Here is a 22,978-nt window from a genome sequence, read left to right as displayed (position 1 = left end):
TCAAAACAAGACGAGTGACTGACAATGAATTGCTGAGCTTGTTTGCAACAGAGGAATTTAAACTTGTTATGATGCTCGTCAGCACAGGGGTGCAGTGGGTAGCGGTGTTAGCGATGGTTTCTCATTTGGCCTGCATGGGTTGCTCTGGGTCCTGCCACACAGTCTAAAACACACATGCTAGGCTTCTTAGTGATTCTAAATTGGTTGTCTCTGTGTTAGTGATGGCAGCTGGGATAAGCTCTGCCCTCTGCAACAGTGAATTGGTTAAGCAATTAAAAGAATGAAGATATAAACTTTCTCGTGTAATATGTCGCCTCAGCAATCCAACTGGTGCAAAAACACTCTTTAAAGCTTTATCAGAAAGCTACCCAGAATTATGTGTTTTTGTGATTTTTTTCAAGGAAAATAAAAACAAAATTCGGTTTCAGGTTTGAGCCCAACTCATGGACAGATGCATTTGCTTCAAGACAAAGGGCAAGAAAGGAACTGCTGAACCACTAACAGTCCCATTTCTCTCATTCATCGTGTAACATGTACAGTGCATTTATTTATTTGAATGCTACCTGGCCTGAGGCTTGCGCCAAGATTATACGTGAAGAAAAGTAGAAACAGCCAAACTCAAGACTGAGTGTTGACCCAGTCAGACCCTTACAATATACATGGGATTCATTTTTTATTCACAGTAAATTAAAGGATATTTCCAGTACTGACTGGGTTTTTTGACTCTCCACTTGCTAGAAGAATATGCTAGTAGAGAATGAAAAGGGATATTAAGAACTTTCCTACCTTGAAGAAAGTAGACTCATAATTCAAGTGGATGCTGTGATGAAAATTGGATGTGTTATTGAGCATAGCCAGTGCAATGTGCATGTGGAAACCGCTACACCATGGAGTCAACCTCCACATGTCAGATTGCATCACATTATAAATCTTCAACAATCTGTTATATTTGACTACGTTTGAAGTTACCACTGCATGACTCGTGTCAGCAGATTTATATGTTTCTATAAGAAAACCAAAGAGTCAATCCTTTGTTAAGAAAATACTCCACATACTGTACGCGCAGCCCTAGTTCTAATATGAAGAAAGAGTCACTCACCAGGGGGAGCCATAGATTCTGAAGCCCCGCACGGTGACCTCAGAGTCCTGCAGGTAGATGCAGTTGGTCAGCAGTGACTGGACGTTCTCGTAATTCTCTGGCTTGAGCTTGGAGGCTGAAGGGAAGTAGTAGAAGTCCTGCTTGATGAGGTCTGCCATAAACTCCTGGTCAAAGGTCAGCTCATGATTTCCAGCAATTACTATCTTGATGTCGTAGGGGAGGGTACCTGAGAGGGTAAGTGGAGTAGTGAAAGTTATGGACAGGGAAGAGGGGAAAAGAGAAAAGAAATGAAATTTGAATGCAAAAGTGGTAAGAAGGATGGAAAATGAAAGAAAGGAGAAAAGAATGAATGGGGAGTGTGATCAGGAGGCCCAATTCCATAAGGAAAAATAGATGGGGTGGTGGAGGATCATTTTCAAGGGTGAAGAAAGAAAGAGAAAGAAATGACAAGAGCGGAGGGAGAGGAGATGATGAGGAAAAAGATGAGAGAGTAGGAAAGAGAGAGAAGGGAAACAGAAACGGGAAGAAGATATCAGCACAAAGAGGGGAAGCACGGCAGATACCCGGGAAGGAGAAGAGAGCGACAACTTTAAACCCAGCTCAGATGGCTTGGCATTCACATGCAACAAGGCTTTCTAGTTGTTTTCCTCTATATTTCGAGTAAATCTGTACATCTGTCTTAGATTCCCTCCATCAGTCAAGGTCTCAACCCAGTGCACTGCTGTCTTCTGTTAATGGAAGCATAGCTGAATGCATCCGTCAGGGAATCTTTATCTGAAGGATGGATGAGGAGGATCATTGTTGGCTTTACAAAGCAGAATATTAAACATTTATAGACTACGGCAATAACTGCTGCATCTTTAGCCCCTTCGTTTCCATCATCCCCTTCTAATCAAAGTCTCCCTCCTTCAAGTCAACGTGCATTCTCTGCTCTATTTCAGCAGCCATAATTGGCTATTCAAAGCTTGGCACAGCAGGACGCGTGATCGATCTTAGCTCATCAAACCCAGCAGTTGCCGGGCCTTCACACTTCTACACAATGTTTTCAAAGCTCGGCTCGGGAAACAGAGAGCTAACACTGACAAACATCTGGGGGTCTGCTTTGTCCGGTAAAACGGCTGACGGAGGGTTCAATCACCGCAGCTTTTTTCTTTTTTTGTTGCTGGCAGGACGACGCGGCACGCAGCTGAGCACGCCGGTTTGTGTGTCAGCATGTGTGCGCTTGCGAGCGACTTTCCCATGCGTGTGCGAGTTTGCACGCATCTGTGCATGAACGTGTCATGTTAGTGAAAAGGAGTAATTAAACCGAGCTTTAGAAGAGGCTGACAGCCCAGTGACGGCTCTGTCATAACAGCCAATCACAGCCCAGTGACAGAAAAAGAAAACGAGTGGAAGAGGAAGGAGAGAGCGACAGAAATACTTTAGGAAGCCCAAAAATCCTTGAGTGTGAAGGAGGAATAATAACAAGATGAAAGCAGCTGTCAAAGAGTGCCCATCTCTGCAGTTTGGGTCTGGGCCGCCCCCTCTCCCTAACACAGCTCCAATTTGTTTGGCAGAAGGGCTTGTGTTTAGTTGTCAAGCAGACACCAAAAAAGGCCCATAAATGAGGGGCTGCACCTCAACAAAGGCACACGGACACAGATAATCAAAAGATGTTCCTTTTTGTTCCTTTTCCTCAGGGTTTGGCATCTGAGGCTTAGTCATCCCCAAATAAATCAATGTTGGAGGAACAATACGTTCTAAAATATCATCATATACCAATCATATACCGATTAAAGCTCTCGGGACTGCTGGGAATTCTGTGCTTTACTTTCAGAATTTCCATTTGTGCTCCAAAATGCATAAAATCCCTGCACATGACTGATGCAATAATTGGCATGTGTTTCGCGTGCCAACTGGCCTGTGTTCTAAAGTGCGATGCCAAAGCCTGCACCGCGGCTACTGAAGTCTAACATTTACCTCTCTATGCCACACGTTATTCTCACAAATTTCAAGTAAGTTAATGGGGGTACAAGAAAAAAAGTCATAGTGAATTCATTCATTACACACAGATTATGGCCATAGTAACACTCAGGTTACAGCTCATGTTTGTTATCAGCCATTCAGTGGACACCATTAACTTGCACAGACTCCCCATGATAAGGCACTTCTCTGATGGAGAGTGGTCTAGAAGGAAAGCCCCAGACTACAAGAGCATAGTTGCTGTTTATCAATAACCAGAATGAATATTGGATGGAAGGTGCATCTTCTGGCCGGCAAGAATAGTCTTCAAGAGGACACATATCACCCTGAGTCAAGAAACACAAATGTGTGGATTTCGTTATGTTAATAGAAAGACTTCTGTGAGTTTTTGCGAGCCTCTTTAAAAAATACACCAAGGGGCTGGGAATTTAATAAATCTAACAACAACTACAATACGGCTGCAAGAAGATAAGCTGATGGTCATACTAATGATCACTGCTGTAAGAGAGAAGAAACAAAGACAGAATACAGAAGAATAAACACATAATGAAAGAATATTTGATGCTTGTGAAGACGCAGAGAAACCGAACTATTCTGTTGTATTTGTGTCCACCTGGGGAACAGAACTCAGCATTCTCTTTTCTCTTGGCCCTGTGGCTGTAATAAACTGTCCGACTGCCATCCTATGCTGGGCAGTTAGCTAACAGTGGCTTTCTAAGGCTACAAAATTATTTCCTTCTAATACTGGAAATTAGGCAGAAAACCAGCAGAAAACTGTGGCCCAAGAAAACAAAAGTAAAACTGAATGATGCTCAGCAGCTTTCTTACATATAATCAATTTAAAAAACGAGCAACAATGTTTCAGTTTTAGAACAATTTTAGTTTTTAACATATCAGGAAACATAAAAATGATCTAGTCCTTATATTGTTTAAAGATCAGGTAAGCTCAGATAAACACACGATTTGTTATAGTTTATTCAGCTAGAACTGAGCTAAAATGCAGAAGTCGTGTTTGAAAAGCTGGAAGAACCACATTTAACAGCAATAATGTAAAGTAATAGTTTTCTGTTTACATGCCATCGATTACATGCCAGAGATTTGTCAGCCCTCGATTATACACAGCTCTCTTATGGTCCACTCAGATCTGGACTTTGACTATGTCAAACTTAGATTCGTTGGTATATTAATGAAGGGTTCATAGTCAACTGATTGACTGCAAGTACTGTGGCAACCAGCCCAAATATCCCATCACCGTGTTTGACAGTTAGAGTTATTTCTGCTGATATTTCTGCTGTATTTGGTTTTAAACAAACATGGTACGGTGCATTTTAGCCAAACATTACTACTTTGGTCTAATCTGTCTAAAGGACATCGTTCGAGAGGTCATGCGGTCTGTTTGGATGCAATGTTGCAAACCTGCGCCATGCTGCCATGTTTGTTTGCTGAGAAGAGACTTTCTCCAAACATGCCATCTTTTTTTAAATGTAGTTTCCTGAGCTTTGACATGTTAGGTGAGGCCTGTAGACCCCAGTTGTACAGGAGCTCTTGTTTTTTCTCTGAGCAGTGCACAGTGATGGGATTTCCACTCCCAGTGAATCCCAGACCTGTGAATAATTTTCCCCGCTGTAAGATAATGATTTCAAATTGTTTAATAATGGCCTTATAACCCCTCCCAGACTGATGTCAGCAGCAGCTGCTTCACTGCTGATGTCTTTCCTCTGTGGCATTACAACAAACACCTGAATGCTCCAGACTGCCAAAGCTAATGCTTTTATATTGATAATCAATTGATTAAGTAAGGATAAGCGGAAGCGAATGGATGGATGGAGGAATTCTGTATATTTGATTAGCAGTACTCGGCTTTTACGTTCCATTCTAATACTTACGGTTTTTCATGCACTGTTTCTGCATTTTAACTTTTTGTTAAACAAAATAATCACACAGTCAGGCATGTCATATTTTGTAGATCATTTATGGTTTTATTTACCTAATTTTAAGACCTGCTGAGGACCAAACATTTTTCATAGTACAGTATAAAGAAAAGATAAAAAAACTGAACTGACCAGATGAGCTGAGCAAAAAGTATGATGAAATATGATTTGTTGTTTGAACTGGATAACACTGTAGGACTTATACAACTTGTCTATTTCACATCCAAAACACCACGCAAACGTAGAACGCGAGCAGCATAGACACCCTTGATGAGTCCATCACCTAACAAAGGTTTAGTGATGTGGATAATGCAACCTATCCCTCCCTCTGTGGAGCAGGATTTGCTGCGACCTAAAACCGCCACTGATATGTGTCAGTGCCAATCTTACAAAGTCACGCTGTAGTCAGTTACAGTACAGTATTTAATTAACCTTTTTACTGTGCACACAGACCCTTGGTCCCAGACTTTAGACGTCATGGCAGTGATTCCTCCTGAAACAGCAGAAATCCTCATCATGTTTATGCAGCTAATCTGTGCTAGACTGAATAAATCAAAGTAAAATCCAATGATGTTGCTGGAGCTCCCTTCAAGGCAGCCAGTTATACCATAAATTAGATGCGACTGCAAGAATGATCACCCAGGTGAGCAGTATAATTTAGGCAAAATATTAATGTCATTTTATAACTTTTTAAAAGGTGTGCAACAGCTTTGCCCCATCTTCTTTCTAGGAAAATATTTAGAAATATAAAGAAATCTATATCATGAATTCAGCTGGAATAAACTCTGCATGCATGCATCACGTTTGCCACATAAACATATTTGCTCAGTGGTTATTGATTAATGATATATGACCATTTTATATGCCCCAATAACTGTCCATGTAAAGCTGTATATGCACATTTACATATGTAACTTTATTTAATAATTTTTATATATTTTGGATGGAGGGATGAAGGGATAGAGGGATGGGTGGACTTGGAAACAAATTTGATGCAAAATTTGAAGTCGTGTACAATAAAAATATGAAGAATAAAATGATTATACAACAATAGGAGAAGGAGCTAGAGGCTTGTCTCTCAATATAAGCAATGGCTGGGGAGAGCCCGAGTCACTCAGTCCCCATCTATCGAGTTTGTCTGTTTACTGTTGGTGCACATGCTTAAGGCATACACCACAGGGGTGCTTTTACTTTCTTTTGTTTGTAATTCTACTCAGTTGTAGAAGTTGAGGGAAGTGCTTTGAATAGTTCTCAGAGCTTCTTGAAGGACATTCCAAAGATATCTGGATGTTGGTTGCCTTTTGTTCCATTCTTTGTCAAGATGATCCCACAAAGCTTCAGTAATGTTGAGGTCCAGGCTCTGAGGAGGTCAATCCACGAGTAACAGCGCTCCATTGTATATTTTTTCATCCAGGTATACTTTCACATTGTATTTGGCAATAATATTATTTTTGCTGTGAAATCTTTTCTAGATTGCCAAAAAAATGGGAACAAATGATGTTTTGTGACAAATTTCAATAATTTAAAATTACTTCTTTGCTAAGTTAAATGAAGACACGCCACTGTCTTTTATCCTGTCTTCCTTCTCTCACCCCAACCAATCACAGCAGATGGCCCCGCCCCTCCCTGAGCCTGGTTCTGCCGGAGGTTTCTTCCTGTTAAAAGGGAGTTTTTCCTTCCCACTGTCACCAAAGTGCTGCTCATAGGGGGTCATATGATTGTTGGGTTTTTCTCAGTATGCATTATTGTAGGGTCTACCTTACAATATAAAACGCCTTGAGGTGACTGTTGTTGTGATTTGGTGCTATATAAATAAAACTGAGTTGAACTTACCTATGGCTTTGAATTTCTTAAACTTGACCTTATCCAAAACCTTATGATAACAAAACAAAAGAAATTGAAAAAAGTTACTTAATATTAGCTACTAAATACTAAATAACAGAAACCTTTTGTAAAACAAACAACTCTGTAAAATAACTCTAAACTAACCTCAAAATAAAATGCAAATAAATAAATGTAAAAACTAATTTGACAACCCTGAGACACCAATTACAACATATTACTCAGACAAATAGCTTATACTAACTTTAATATACCTATTTTAAAAAAGATAACACCAATGTAAAATATTTCAAATTTATTTAATAGTTCTCTCGCCTGCTAGTTAAGCTTTAATATTATTAAATTAAATTAATTTTAGCTTCCTAAGTTGCCCACGCTGGCAGCGACTGAAAATTTGATGACTTCGAGCAAATACAAGCAGAATAAACATGAGGTGGATATTGTTGACCAACCTTGTAGTAAATATACTGTATTAGACTCGAAATGTTAGCATGTGACAAGCTGTCAGATTCAAAGTGATGTGCAACAAGCAACTCGCTTGTGGACGCAGCGTTAGAGAAACATTTTTCTACTACTATGATTGTTGCTTTCAAAATCTATTAACTAAAATAGAAATGCTTATATGTGTGGTGTGACAGTAGTCTGGCTACACAAGCCAAGTTTTGTTTTGTAGCTTACCTAGCCTTAGCTTAAAAGCTAAAAGTAAGGTAAAGCATCGAGAAGCAGGACAATTTAGCACGCTAGCAAGTGACAGAGCCAGCGCTAACCAACAAGAGAACATTACAAACATCAACTGACTAAAAAAGATGTAGTTCCAGTGGTATGATATAAATAGTTCAGGATTTTAGGACAAAAAACACATAACAACAGTACTCCAGCAGATATGGAGTAGGGGTGTGGGGATGGCTAATTGGTGAGAGAAATATGTCCACTGTCAACATACAAGAAATTCTCCATCCATCCATTCGCTTCTGCTTATCCTTTTCAGGGTCGCGGGGGGCGCTGGAGCCTATCCCAGCTGTCATAGGGCGAGAGGCAGGGTACACCCTGGACAGGTCGCCAGTCTGTCGCAGGGCCAACACACAGGGACAGACAACCATTCATACTCACATTCACTCGCACATTCACACCTAGTGACAATTTGGATTATCCAATTAACCTATCCCCACAAGCTGCATGTCTTTGGACGGTGGGAGGAAGCCGGAGTACCCGGAGGGAACCCACGCAAACACGGGGAGAACATGCAAACTCCACACAGAAAGACCCCGGCCTGATGGTGGAATTGAACTCAGGACCTTCTTGCTGTGCGGCAACAGTACTAACCACCGTGCCACCGTGCTGCCCACAAGAAATTCTCCATTACAATTAAAAGTTGCACAGTGAACATGTCAGCAAAATGCACTTAAAAAGGTATTTATTGAGAGAAGTGTGAGTGCTGTATTCTGTTACTGAGTAACAGTTTTTACTACTGATGAATTAATGTGGAGGCAGCATTTTTTTCTGCTGTAAATAAGCATTATATAAAATAGCTGGGTAAGGTGATGTCGAGGGAGGATATGTACCCACCTATCAAGACTAAATCACTGCATCTAAATGCAGAAAAAAAAGATATAAAGGAAAGTGGCACGTGGATGCATGTGAGCCCAAGAAAGACAGACGGCAAGACAACAATGGAACAACAGCACAGGAACAGGGCACTCATAAATTCTCTAACAAATAAACATTATCTGTGTTGCCTCAGAAATTCTGCAATGTGAGCAGTTTTCACCCATGAAGTTTGACAGCCAACTGTAAACTGAGAGGAATAAATCACGCACAGAAATATAAAACTCCACCAGCTGGACACAAATACCCTCCTCCCCATCCTCACACACGCACACTCACACACACACTTTTACTTTCCAGAATTAAACTTCAATTTCATGGATGATTTTTTTTAAAGTTTCCCCCAGAAGAAGCTGCAAAATGACAAGGTGGGAATACCAAATAGCTTAATGTTACACAGTAGATTCTGCAGCCAGTGTTTGCATCTGTTTTCCATCCCAGCCAACCGCCTTCAGTGTGAAAATAATAAAAAGAAAGACTTTCAACAATACAGTCGATTATCCTGAATGTCCACAAGGAACAAATTGCTCAGAAACAGAGAATGAATTTGTTACTTCTCTGACAAAAGCGAAGAAAAGAGGAAAAGGTGTGGGTGGAAATGTGCGAGTCAATGTGAGGGGGAAATCTAACATATGTGGCAACAGACCTCCACAACACGGGGAATGTTCTTTGTCACCCCAATATCTTTGTCTTTGAATTCAAGTGACTCTTTTTAAACATCGAATACTTTTAATTTGCCTGGTGCAGAGGGGACAGTCGAGTAGCGTTAAAGACAAAAAGACCAGAGAAAACGCAACAGCGCAACACAAGGCGGCTTTCAGGAGTGGAAACAGCTGGACTTCAGTCTCCCCCTCCGTCCCTTCATCCCTTTATTTCTCTCTGGTTCTTTTTCAATCCTCTCTCACTCATTGTCTTCACTCTTTTGTTGAGTGCCTGGCCCCTCCAGTCATGCACATCCCAGATCTGCTCCATGTCTGGCTGTCTGTGTGTCACCACAAAAACCTCCATCTTTCCATTAACTCCAAATAGTGGTCAGTGTGAGGGTAAATGCATGTAAGGTTGCATGTGCAGCCTGCATAGATGTGCTTGATCCCTGGAGTTGGGTGCATAAGCATAATGTCTGTGGATCTTGATATGTGAGTGAATAGATTGTTAGTGTGTGTGTGTGTGTGTGTGTGTGTGTGTGTGTGTGTGTGTGTGTGTGTGTGTGTGTGTGTGTGTGTGTGTGTGTGTAACTCCAACTGCCACCACATGAAATCTTCCGGAGTTCGGCCACCATTGTTCTGATGCTGCAATGGGTGGTCTGCTCTTTGAAGAGGAAAATCCTTGCTCTGCCCAAAGCTCTTGCATGTACAGGGGGATTACTGCCCATTGTGTGTGCATTGGTGTATGTGTGTGTGTGTGTGTGTGTGTGTACTCTTATATGTGCGCTTGTGTGGATGCACAAACAAAATAAAAAGGAGACATTTCCTGCCTGCCAAGACAAAGTTAAATCCTATCTCTGTATGTGTGCGTGTTTGTGTGTGTATACTCCAGATATAAAAAAAAATAGTAGCCAAAATGTTCAGCCAAATAACTTAATACCAAAGTATGTGTGTCTAGAAATTCTGTGTGTGTGCTACTGCAGAAAATAGAGGCCAAATGTTTCCTGCCAAGCCAAAATGATTAAATCAGTACCAGTGTGTGTGTGTGTCAGTATGAGTGAATGCATGTGTGTGAAAAGCAGTAACCAAAACTTTTTTCTAAAATTAAATTAAAGGAAAAGCAACAGATTATTACAGTTTCATTCTTAAGTTTGCACATGAGCCTTGTGTAGCTAAAACACCTTATATAAGTCTCATATTTTTTTTGTTGAATGTCATTGACTGGGTGTGAGGTTACTATAGTGAGAACGTTTTTTCTGTGTTATTGTGTCATATTTTTTAATTGCCTCTTTTTGCATTTATAGGCTTTAAAACACGCATCTTTAAGGGAGGATATTTCACCTCATCTCTTTCTTCCTGGGAGCTAAAAATGCGCCTGTCTGCCACAACGTTAACACTAATGGCGTGATCTGCCCCAAAACAGGTCAGTATTTTTAATATTTGGCTCATCAATGAAGTACTAAGCATGGTAACAGAACAAGACAGTTAGCTAACAAGAAACAGCCACTCCAGTTTCCAAAGCTCGTACACGTCTAAGTTCATTAACTACTAAAGAATCCAGAGCAAGTCTGACTATCGTATCGTATCGGCGCACTTAAAACCCTTTAATTTTCTTAAAAATCAACAGCGCGCCTTATAATCCGGTGCGCCTCATGTAGGAATTCTGGTTGTGCTTACTGACCTCGAACCGATTTTATATGGTACAAGGCGCTCAAAAATCTGTCCAAAATGTTTTAGTATGACTTTGGTAAGCTACGAAGCCGCACTACCTACCTTAGACAGGAGCCTCGCGGAGTAATCTGGGTCCTAAACTCCGTCCGTTTCGGGTCCCAAAGTCAAACGAACACTGCAGCATCACTGAGAGTTACAAACTGTCTAAATTCTTTCATCTTTAATAAAATGATCAGCTGCTGTTTTACCAGGTGTAACAATTAAGTTTAACATCCAGGCATCCATGAAAACAGAATTTATTACATTTAACGGAGTTAGAAGTTAGCAGGAAGTTAGCTCGCTAGCTTCCACCTAAACATGATATAGCATGTTCTGACTGAGAGATTTCTGAAAAAATTCAAACGTACAGCTCTGCTATCACTTCCAACATAAATGAAGACAGGAAACTAAACAGCAGTGACGTTTGTAGGGTTACTGAAGTTGGGCTAGCTGGTATATAATGATGTGCAAAACGATTGTTGTATATTAGCATAACATAAACACAGTGAAGCTGCAGGATGAACGCTAACTTTTTTTTCCACTCGATAAAAGTTAACGTGAGGGTTCCTGATGGTTAGAGACAAATGCAATCGCATGGCAGGATGCTGTAAACGGACCAAACTTCAGTCAGGAGAACAACTGAGATAATCCATCCACAATACGAGGTTAGTCATTCATATACTGCAACAACGAAATATATGGTACTTTGATTGATAGGTGTACAAACAACAGGACGCTGTAGCTACTGGGCTGAATTATAATATGATCTTTTTGTGGTACAGCTGTCTACTGCTAGCTAACCAAGCTTTCTAGCCTTAGCTGACAAATTCATCTGTGTCCCAACCACCCAAATATCACAAAATTACACTGTTAGGGTGCCAAAATTTGAACGTTGTAAAATTCATAACTAATGGGTGACATCAGAGTAGCTACATTCACACCTTTAATGCTGAGATTAGCCTACCTAAAGCTTTTATAAGTACTCTAGTGATCCAAGAGGAGACCACCTAAAAGCATCTGGTAATGATGGTTTAACACTACACTATTATAAATTATAAGTGGAGATAATATCATCTTATCAGTATCACGCCACAAAGCATATAGAGTATCAGGACTGAAAATGTCAGGGTGTGGTCCAATATAGTGGATGCCTCACAAGATACTAAGGAAAGAAGGACAGTATGTCAGTCACAAGTGGTTAGCTCACTGGTTATTGATTTGTGATTGACAAGGTTTTAATAAGCATATCCTAGTTTATCCTAATTTCTGACATTAATGGGAACCATAATTTCGTTAGCTTCATAGCATAATTGCCTAAGTCATTTGACTAAGTCAATGACTTAGGCACTTATGCTATGAAGCTAACGATTTATAAAACAGACACAATATTTTATATATATTTTATATATATTTTATATTCATTGTGGTTTACTGAGCCCCAGTGAACAAAGCTCACACCAAAAAGCAGTTGAAGGCCATTTTCCTATGAATTTTATACAACCTGAGATCTTTTTAGAACAAGACGAATACAGGTTTTTAGATCAGGATACTGTGTCCATTATTAATATACAGTCTATGTTCTGCAAAAACCTGATCTGATAACTGCTGGGCTAAACATGTAACCATCATTCCTGTTTTCATTTTTCATAATAATATCCCCCCCCCCCGAGCTCAACAAACAACCTTTATTTATACAGGCTGCAGACGGGCTTGGGTTTTTTTTAGCATGGGGAGGGTCTAGCCAGGACCCTTACTGGATAGTGGGTGGGAATCGAGCTTGAGACCCCCACTCAAAAAGTGTAAAAAGTTAAGTATTTTTGGGAATAGAGGGGACTGAAACCCACGCCATCAAAATGCCTGGAGCCTAAATCCAGCACCTTAGCCCACTCAGCCACAGCTCCATGAGCAGGCCAACAACAATAGCTCGTGTGATGGAGTTTTATATCTTTCTTGTATTGCTACTTTTAATAATGGTTTTGATATAATTAACTTCTCTGTCAGAATTAATTGAGGTAAAAAAAAAGGCTTTATAATGCTGGGAGGTTTCTGTCAATGTTTTATTGAAAGCAGTAATCGGATAAGCACAAATTGGCAGATTGTGTTGGACTCTTGTACCATAAACGTAAAATATCTAATGTATGTGGTATCAGATACTGTCACTGTATTGTATATTGTATAAAAGTTACATCCCTCTGAAAGTAAAATAAAGTGGAAAAGCGTGAATAGACGATGTATTAAAGTTGTAATCGTAATACTACAAATCTCAGTTTTATTGTTCTGTTTTTATGGCTTGGTACCAGCATTTTGGGCGTTTGTGGTTCCTGTATAGATTTTTATTGGCCTTTTTGCACCATCTCTGATTGTCTTACTGCTCTTATTTCTTGGCGTATCTGCCATGGTTGTAGCAATGGAATTCTCTTAAAATTCCAAGGTGTAATCAACCAGGATTACACCTGCATACCAATCTCTGTCAATAGCCAGTGTGTTTATATATATATGTCTTCTTTATGTATAAATTATAGAGAGATAACAGCCAGACTGTGCAGTTTCAGCCAGCCTTTCTGTGTGTGTGCATAAACAGAATTCCAATAATTCAAAGGGAAGCTTCAGAGGCAACAGCAATGATGTTCAAAGACAAACAAGCTGAAGACTCAGCCTGGATCAGTTGTAATTCCTTTACAGCGTCTGTGCGCGCACGCGTGTGCGCGTGTGTGTGTGTGTGTGTGCGATACGAGTCAGAGGAAACAAAGTAGTCAGTGACATAAAAGAAAGAAACAGGGAAGGTAAAGAGAGGTGAGTAAGGGACGAACATGCAACAAGGTAGAATTGGATGATGGCAGGAAGACTTCTGCCTTCCCACCTCAGCTTAAACTTAATACTCATTTCATTTAAATCACCGCCCACACTCTGCTGCATATCCCCACACACTCACAAACATGTACACACACAGTCGTACAAGCAGACGCAAAACAAAGACAGCCAGCAATTATGAGACGGCATACACAAACACCACCTACTGCGCCACGCATCCAAAACACACATTTTATCTGAGTACAGCAGCACCTCCTAACACTTCACAATGTCCTCGCTGAACATAATGCATTACACACACACACACACACACACACGAGCAAAGACACATAAAAGCAGCGACAAAGACGGATCCAGCGCATCATCAAGCGGCCTCGTAGGTGGTCTGTCTCTTCTCTTTCACTCTCCGACACTCCATCTCTGTCTCTTTCATCCTGTCTGCTCCGCTTCCATGTTCAGTGTTACAAAATTGCCTCCAGGATAATGTGGCTGAAGATTAAGCTGCAACTTTCAGAATAAGCAACGTGGGTTTTTCCGACGAATGCTGATGAATAAAACCACTGGCTACTCGCCATATGTCCCATATCTGTTTCGTTTTATTTCTACTGATGCCAAATTTAGCTGATGCTAAACAACATCACTTGTACACTGTGCTGTTGTACACAGCAAATTCAAAAGTGTTAGATTTTTTGGTGTTAATAGTCTCCTTGCAAAAGTAGAGTTAATTTTACTCTAAGCAGAGTCACATTCTTTTAATGTAACTCTGAGGTGTAAAATGATAGTAGTTAAAATCGAGTGTTAAAAATGAGTCTTTCTCTGTCAAATCTGGAGGTGTTACAATGGAAACATTAACTCTTGACCTCTTAACTCTGAACTCCTAGAGGGGCTATGACACCAACAGAGTAAATTCACAGACTCCGCCCCCAGCACGGCTCCAATCGAAGCTGAAGTGAAACCGTTTCAGAACATTTTGCTCTACATATTTGAGTTGTTTGCCATGCTTGGTAAGTCATTTTTTCAAAGATTGTTTCAATTGTTATTAGCTTTTACTTCTGTGGCTCTTTGGAGTTGAGACAAAGCTGTGTGAAAGGCATTAGCCATGTTGCTCGCTGATAGCATAATATTCTGTTTTAGCTAGCTGAAAGGTATTGTTTGCGGGCAAATACCACAGCCTTGAAAAAAGCTTGCATGTGAATTTTCAGTCAAACGTTTGGTCAAATACACCTAAAACAATGTGTAGAATGTGAAATGTTGGTATAATGGTGCTACTTGAAGCCTGAAAACGATCGCCCATAAAATAAAAAACGAGCAAACAGCAGTAGCAGACGTCCTGACTGGGTTCTACGTTAGCATTTAGATCCCTCCAGAGTTTTGTGCACACGGTTTAGGTAAAAATGAAAAAGGTTGAGGTTTTACATTTAGTTCAGTATTACCTGTTGCCTGTGTCTTTGTCTTTTGGGAAAATACTTTACACAAGTAATGGCTCAAAGAGGATTCCTTTTTTTTTTTTACTGTGCTGCAATTGTTTACTGGATTATTTGTGCCATTAATTGGTGTCAACTAATTTTTATTCGGTCTCCGCACAGGATATGCTTGTGAAGATGGAATATGGGGGAGAGCAGAAGTGCGCTGAAGTTCCACAAAGGGATGAATGAAGGACATGCATATTGTATTGAAGAAATAAGTGATGAGATGCTGTTATTTGCATTTACCATGTCAGACCTTTTGATAAACAAAATTCTAATGAAAGTGAGAACATGTATACTGTTACATCTTTCAGAAAATGTTTTGAAATTGTGGTGCACAGTTCAGAATAAATGTTTTTCAAAAACCATTGCATCTTTTTAGTAAATGTTTATTTCCAAAAGAAATTTCTAGAAGTTCAGAACAGTAAAATTCCCGCTTTTTAGAATGAATTAGAAGATAACTCTTACGTAGTTAAACTAAAATGCTCTTTGAGAGTTAATATATAAACTCTTAACACCAAGTGTTAAATTATCAACTCCAGACAGATTTGGTGTTTAACACTAAATCAGAGTTAACGTACCAACTCTCCAAAAAGAGTTAAATTAACACTCTCTGGTGTGGACCCATATAGACACTTTAATAGTGTTGAAATCAAATCCGACAGTGTTAATTTGGACATGATGGATTTGCTGTGTACCTTTATTGTTCTCGTCAAAGCCGCTACATCATCAGACCACATCGACTAGCAGGGAATGCTCTGAAGGTAGTTCCAGGCCATTGTGCTTTAGTACCAAGGTTTATGTAACGTCATATTTAAACCTTGGATGAGAACACGAACTGTCCTTCTCTGATGAACAGCTTGTTAACACCAGGCCTATTTGAGTACTCTTACAATGGCGTGCTCAATCCCAACTGGTAGCGACCGGTGGCTGACACTCATGAGCCTGGCTCTGCTGGAGGTTTTTTCCACTGTCACTGTCAACTGTGAAGCACAACTCCCTGTTTTATAAAATGCTGCACAAAAAAGTGCACATTTTCTGTTTACTGAGTTCCCAAAGCAGTTCAACCAGACACACCCAGCCCTTCAGGTGTGGCAGTGTGACAGGACATGCCCAAAACACATCATTTAGGAGACATCCTGGTGCCATGCCCGAACCATCAGCATCCATTTAGAGCAGTGTTTCAAGACCACTGAGCCGCGGCACATAGATGTGCCGTGAGAAATGATCAGGTGTGCCGTGGAAGATCCTCTGGTTCCACCTGATTAGTACGCTAAGTGACCGACATGAGTATCGGGCAGATCAATTACATTCTCTTCCACTAGTGGGTAGTACAACTAACTGCTCTAATTAAATGGGTTGCCAACTGCCAATAAAACAGAAGAAGACGAAAAAGAAATGACATAATTGGCATGCAGTGTGTAATAGCAATGGATCAATATTTGAAAGCAGTCAGTCTGACCTGGTCCTGGAGAAAACTCCGAGCCAGATGAAGGCCCTAGCATGAGTAGTGGTCACAAGAACGCAAAAGAGGTATACTGGGGACAAACCAAGCCAATTCTGCTATACAGGGTACGCAGGAAAAATGATCAATGTGCTTTTCGTGACATTTTTGTTTAGTGGTGTGCCGTGTGATTTTTCTAATGTGAAATATGTGCTGTGGCCCCAAAAGGTTGGAAAACACTGATTTAGAGCATATGAGACCATAGCCATGCAAACACGTCTAGAGGCTGTATCTAGCCAAGGCTTTGCTTCGAGCTAAACATCACCATCTACAGTCGGTGAAAATCCAGATCGATGATGTTACAGATTTAACCCTGTAACAGTTGGTTTGCTGTCGGCTTGACAGAGAGGACTAATGACAGATTTAGCAACAGTTTGCATACGACGAATTACAAACACTGATAAAAAACAGTGAAAGGGAAAAAGAGAATTAGGAAATGATGAGAAAGACTTCCATCATTTCATGAGAAATATCCACCGAGGGTTTACTATCTGAACTCGAAGAGGGAAAAAAGAAACTTATTTGAAAGAAAAAGACTGCATCTTCTTCCCTCCCTGATATAAAAGCAGCGAGGGACAGATGGGAAAAGGTTTGCCTAAATTTACAGTCACGTGAAATTCTGTTGAGTTTCTCAATAAGAGTGTCAAACCTCCTCATTATGATCTCCTCCAGCAGCACTCACTGCTGAGTAAACACACGTAGAAAAAGAGGTGAAAAAAAGACAAAGGAAAGGTGAGAAATGTGGCAAAATAAGGATTGAATGAACAGTGAAGGAAGAGAGAAGAGCAGACCAGAAAAAGGCAGCAGCTATGAAAGTTTAATAACCTCGCTGTTAGAGAGCTAAAGAGAGAAAGCTAAGAGACGAACGAGGGCAGCAGAGGCGGTAAAGAAGAGATCCAGCGGGGAGGTGAAAGGGTTGAGGAGTTCAACACCTGACAAAGGTTGGAGATGAAGGGGCATAAAAATAAAACACACCCAGGCAAGCAGAGGCAGGTGCAGAGCAGCAGACACCCTCTCGCTCTGCCAGGCAAATAAAACACACACACTCGCATTTAAAGTGCCGACACGGCAATCGCATCATGGTCGTCGCTTATCTATTATTCAGCAGTAAAGGGGAACAGATAGAGCAGGCGCTAAATTAAGAGCTGTAACAAAGATGCTAAAGGCTGTGGACCTCGCAATCTGGAGTCGGGGGGGGCACAAATCCAGCGCTCCTGAGGCAGCAGCAGGATGAAGACTTGGGTTATTTCTCTTTGTACAGTCTAATAAGAGTAAAGATACATTTTTAAAGAAGCACTACCTAAAAATGCATCTAATAAAAAAAGCCGATAACATCTCACTGTGTTATTGCCCATCTCTGCAGGTCCTTCCAGTCATGAAGGACTTTCATCCCAGTTTGTTTGTTTTTGTTCCCACCGACCCTCCTTTTCAGTCCAACCACAGATGGAGGCAAAGACGTGGCCGGTGAGATGTTGAATGGTAACATTGAAGCAAATGGTTATCACATCTCCTCTTTGCACATCATCATCTGAGCTTCACTGTCTTGTATCTGCACGAGGGCGTGTCAGACCTCATTTATAAAGCACAAACAAAGTTTGCTTCACCTTAGTCTCAGCAGGTGGCTGTCTCATCTGCTCTATGCTGCTTCACCATGAAGCATAAACAGGTGAACTGTAGAAAAGCTTGCTGGCTGCCTGTTCCTGCTCCTTCAGCCTGATGCAAGAGTCTGTGATTAGGAAACTTCTTTACCGCACTTTATATTTAGCACTTCTGAAATGCTCCTGCTGTTTTTGAAGCGGCACTGCTACCTCTGTCCCGTGCATTTCAAGGGTTATTGTGGTGAACAGCTGTGGTATCAACGAGCTAATAAAACAAGCTGATATATTCATATATATGAACACAGACAAAGCAGCGATATAACGGGATGAAAAATGCACTGATGGCTAAATAGTGGCGTGAAACAAAATTTTTAAAAAAAACAATTACATTAAAAACATTAATGATATCAGAGCATTAGCAGCACAGTAATTTGAAGAATACCAGAAGCCATGTGCTCAACTTAATGAGATGAATAAATTTAACAGGCTGTAATGTAGTCCCAGGTTACAAAAGACCCGAGGTGTGCATAAAAGGTGGAATGAGTACGAACTGATTAATGTTTTTTTTTTTTTTACCTCAGACGAATTTTAAAAAGAGGACATTTCATAATTTTTTATGCAACCTGCATATGTGTAGAACTATTAAAGCGCTGTGAGTCAACTGGACGGTGTTTTGCTACGGTGAATCTGAAGGAAGTGTAAGAGAGTCACTGATGTCAATCAGGAAAAAGCAGACAGAAGGAAAGAAAGAGTGAGAACAAAGCCTTTAAGAATTAAAGCTGCTCCTCTCTTGACCCAGAGTCGACACCAAAGCAAGAGGAGATCCATATTTAAACACTCGACACTCACTGCAGTACATTCCCGCTCTGCTCTGCCAGATCCCGTTATCACATGGCATGAATAAAAATGCCACTCAAGCCTACAGCGAGGGCAGCGCACACAAACAAACACGCAAACACTTAGGGTTGCCTCAGCTTACGAAATCCACGTGGATCGTTGCTACGGCGCACGTGTTCGCAGGCACGGCTTAGCGCTGAAAGCCTGATCAAAGAGACCATTATTGGAGACAATTGGACTGAAGTGCGCTGCTCACAAGCTCCAGGTCTGCCTCTCACCCTCTCTAACCTTTTTTTTACTTTCCCCAATTTATTCACTCGCTCCTCTCACCTGTTCCTTGCAAACATCTCCGCCCACAGCAGTCCAGTTGAAAAGCTGCCCAATGTGGCTTTTCAGCTCCACTTAAACGTGTCCTTTTTTATTAATCAGTGCTCTTCAGCATGCACATTGTGCTTGCATAAAAAACAGAGTGACCAATAGTTGTGCATTCATTTTGTCAGGAGAATTTTAGTTCATGGTAAATGGACTGACTCTTATTTAGCGCTCAGTGTGATGTTTGCACAGGATTTAACATTAAAAGTATATGTATATGTAGTTATGTCAGTTAGGAACAGCATCATTAGTCATTCAGCACCAGGTGCATGAGCAGACGAGGCCATGGGGTAACTTTACTGAACTGTACTCGAGTACATGTAAAGTAAAGTAAGTCTGTTGGACTTGGACCCACTTTTTTTTTTATTAATGTTGGTGCCTCAACCGCTAATCATCCTTTAGGCAAATATTTGACATTGTATATGCTACTATATTTATGTACTATTTATAAATATAAATTCCTGGATATTATAGATGAAGACAATATATTATAGACATAGATGCTATAGAATGATAAATTATTAAACTCATCATCAGCTGAAACACTGATCCACACATTACTAAAGCAATAGTTATGATCCAGTAAAGAGTTCTGGTTCTGGGCCACATCCAGCCCAGTCTGTGAGCAGCATCAGAGTTTGGCTCACAGTTTGTTCCAGTTTTGGAGAAATCACAACTTCGCTGTATTTATTTAGCAGACTTTTGAAGACTTTTATTTATTTTTAAAATGTACGTATGTACGTACATGTGCGCTAATGATGTTAAAACAGACATTTATAAGAGATGATGTGAGTCTTACAAAAAGCAACACTGATGCAGAATGTAGAGCTTGTACAATACATGAACTCAAAGTGTTTATTTAGTGAAGTCAGAGGCAAAGCTGTGGGCTTTTGTGGAGAGCAGATTACTCTGTTCAAGGGTTACAATTTGAATTTGCAGAAAAATGTGAAGATCTGACTGAGGCAGGTCAGAATATTTGCTGCAAAAGCAACAATGACTTTGCTCAAGCGTTGCACATCCTGTGATGGATGTGGGCACAGTACCAAAGAGTGTTTGGTGGCTTCTGCTACACTAATAAGCCCTGAGAAATATAAATGAATAAATCAAGACATAAATAAATAAAGGTAAATGAGATGAAGCATTAGATCCTTTATATACTGACTGACAGGATGGATCACCACGACAATAAAAGTGTGGCATCAGGTCCATGAGCTGCGAGTTTACCAAAGTAAGGCAGTATCCCTCTGGGGAGACACATGGGCACTTTGCTCTGCTCCCTATTATTTTTAAACCTCCGCGTTCTCCTTCCCTGTCATCCCCTTACCTTCCCACCACTTTCCCTGCATGAATTTCCTCTCCTCTCCTCTCCTGCAACATTTGCCATCTCTGAGAAAGCCTTGAATGGCTGCCAGCGGCCCCAAGAGCCAACTGACTTCCTGCTAAAAATAAGAGCTGAGAAAAATAAGAGCTGGAGAGAAAGGAGTGGAACCAGAAAGGGAGGTAAGGAGGATAGAGAAGGGGGAAGAGGGAAAGGAACAAGACAAATAATGGGGGAGAAAAAAGCAAAGATTGATAGGAGAGGAAAAGATGAAAGAGCAGAAAGTTTGGGAGCAGATGGTAACACCTGACCGAAGTTTGTACAGACACTCTTTCCAAATCAATACGCTAAACCTGATCTCCCAGCAAATCTGTTCAGCACACACTAAACAGCAGGAGTTACATTCATCTACAGAACATCCGTGTGACAGAGACAGGGAACAGGAGGGAATGAAAAGGACAGAAAGAATAGGAATAGCCACATTATAAATATTTATATCAGCAGTGGAGAGAAGGTGGCGGGGTTGCAGAGGAGAAGGAAATAATGGGAGAGCGGAGCAGGAAGGGATGGAGAGAGGAAAGACTGACTTCAGAGGCAGCAGCAGGCGCATTTGGCTCAGTTTATCTTTTCTTTCCCGTCTCTTACGTCGCCTCTCTCACCCCTGGAGTGCAGGCTAGCGGATTTACATCTCGCGCTCCCCACAGTGTGTGAGCGAGGAAGGAGGCGAAGGACAACAAGTTCTCCCCTTATCTCCCTCTACTGTCTGCTTCCCTCCTTCAGACAGCTTTACACGCACCCGCCATCAGGCACGCACCTTTTCCTGGCGTGATTTTCACCGGGGAAAGGTGTCGATGACGACGATGAAGGCAGCGATAGCAGGAACTGTTCTGCCTTTTCTGTAGATTCGAACACTGAACTTTTTTTTTCCGCTGTTGCTCAGCTTCGTGCGAGGTTACTTCTTCCTGTTTCAACAGATTTCACGTGGCGATGATAAGACTTACACGCGCTCCTTAGTCAGTACAGAGATAAGAAGCTTCCAGCAGAGCAAAAGTCAAAGAAAACAAGTCTGAATTCTCTAAAGGCTCCTTTACTTTCTTCTTAACAAAGGGTGTAAGAATATAAGGACGCACGGCAGGAATTTCTTTGCCAACTAAACTTAACTTTCATGAGTATTTGATTTACATGGCGCTGACAAAGCATAAAACGTTAATAAATAATAAAGTTAATTATTATTAATAAATAATTTACAGATTATTGTTGATAAATAAGTTCTAAGCCATTAAAAACAACAGGTTTGGGGAACTTAACAGATTAACACCAATGATGGCAGAGCTGCCTTTGAAGGAGCTGGTCTGACATCAGCACCAACCTGAGACTTCGCTCACTGCTCGGACGCTTGGGTCCATGGAGGGGAATAAGAGCAGCTGCAGTTAGGAGATCACTCACTCTGCCGTCGGCACTAAACCTCCTGTTTTTTCACAACAACTTTTATAGACTTTCATAATACGGATGCTTTAATCGTGATCTGTAAATGATCACTAAGTCATTTGAAACCACTACAAAACAATATGAAGCTCTTTACGTGGCTGAGCGTCCGTTCTGCTGCAGTTTGTATCTGCTGCACCTACAGCAGCAACAGACAAGAAGAAGGTTGAAAAGTTGGTTTAGAGTCAAAAACCCGTCAGGAACAAAACACCTACTCCAACAACTCCATTAACAGACAGGAAGGAGAGAAATATAAACAAGAGTCACTAATTATTAATAAACGTTGTTTATGTAATATTAAGGGAACATGGTACGTAGAGGTGGGAATCACCATACATCCCACGATACGATATTATTGCAATTTTCTTAAATATTTTGCGATATTCAGATTCTGTCCATAAAGTTAAACTTTATCAATATTCATTTTATCTAATATCAAAGTCTCGCACTCAGTCTTTCTCTCATTTCAGTTTTATTGTTGACAAACTGAACGGTTTGTATTACAGTCTAGTCCAACTTAACTGAATGCAACCATCTGGTACAATTATAACTATTCTGAACTATGCAATATGAAAACTATGCAGCCCCTTCAGCAACTGAAGGATTTGAAAGTAAATTAAAACAAAATAATTTTACATTAAATAAAAAAGTTTTAAACTTAATTAAAATAAAACATGTCTTAAATTAAAATAAGTAAACTGTCATGTTTATTGCTGCCAAAAAAAAGTTAAACACATTTGGACAGTGAAGGAATGTCAGGATTCTTGCTCAGAAAAAGGATCAACATGCTCTGA

General features: G+C 40.6%; 1 protein-coding gene across 1 annotated transcript in view; it reads right to left on the bottom strand.

Annotated features, from left to right (window-relative positions):
* mpped1 (metallophosphoesterase domain containing 1) overlaps positions 1-22,978 on the bottom strand; it is a 94,925-nt gene that overhangs the window by 58,493 nt on the left and 13,454 nt on the right. The window contains exon 4 of the mRNA XM_085385720.1: positions 1,100-1,325. Coding sequence (XP_085241846.1) covers positions 1,100-1,325 — 226 coding nt within the window. The remainder of the gene's footprint in view (positions 1-1,099; positions 1,326-22,978) is intronic.

The sequence above is a fragment of the Rhamphochromis longiceps genome, linkage group LG17 (assembly GCF_057381845.1).
Source record: "Rhamphochromis longiceps isolate RC_006_pf linkage group LG17, R_longiceps_female_GT1.1, whole genome shotgun sequence".
Classification (NCBI taxonomy): domain Eukaryota; kingdom Metazoa; phylum Chordata; class Actinopteri; order Cichliformes; family Cichlidae; genus Rhamphochromis; species Rhamphochromis longiceps.
The sequence above is the reverse complement of the archived record's forward strand: the minus strand, read 5'-3'. Positions and strand labels throughout refer to the sequence as shown.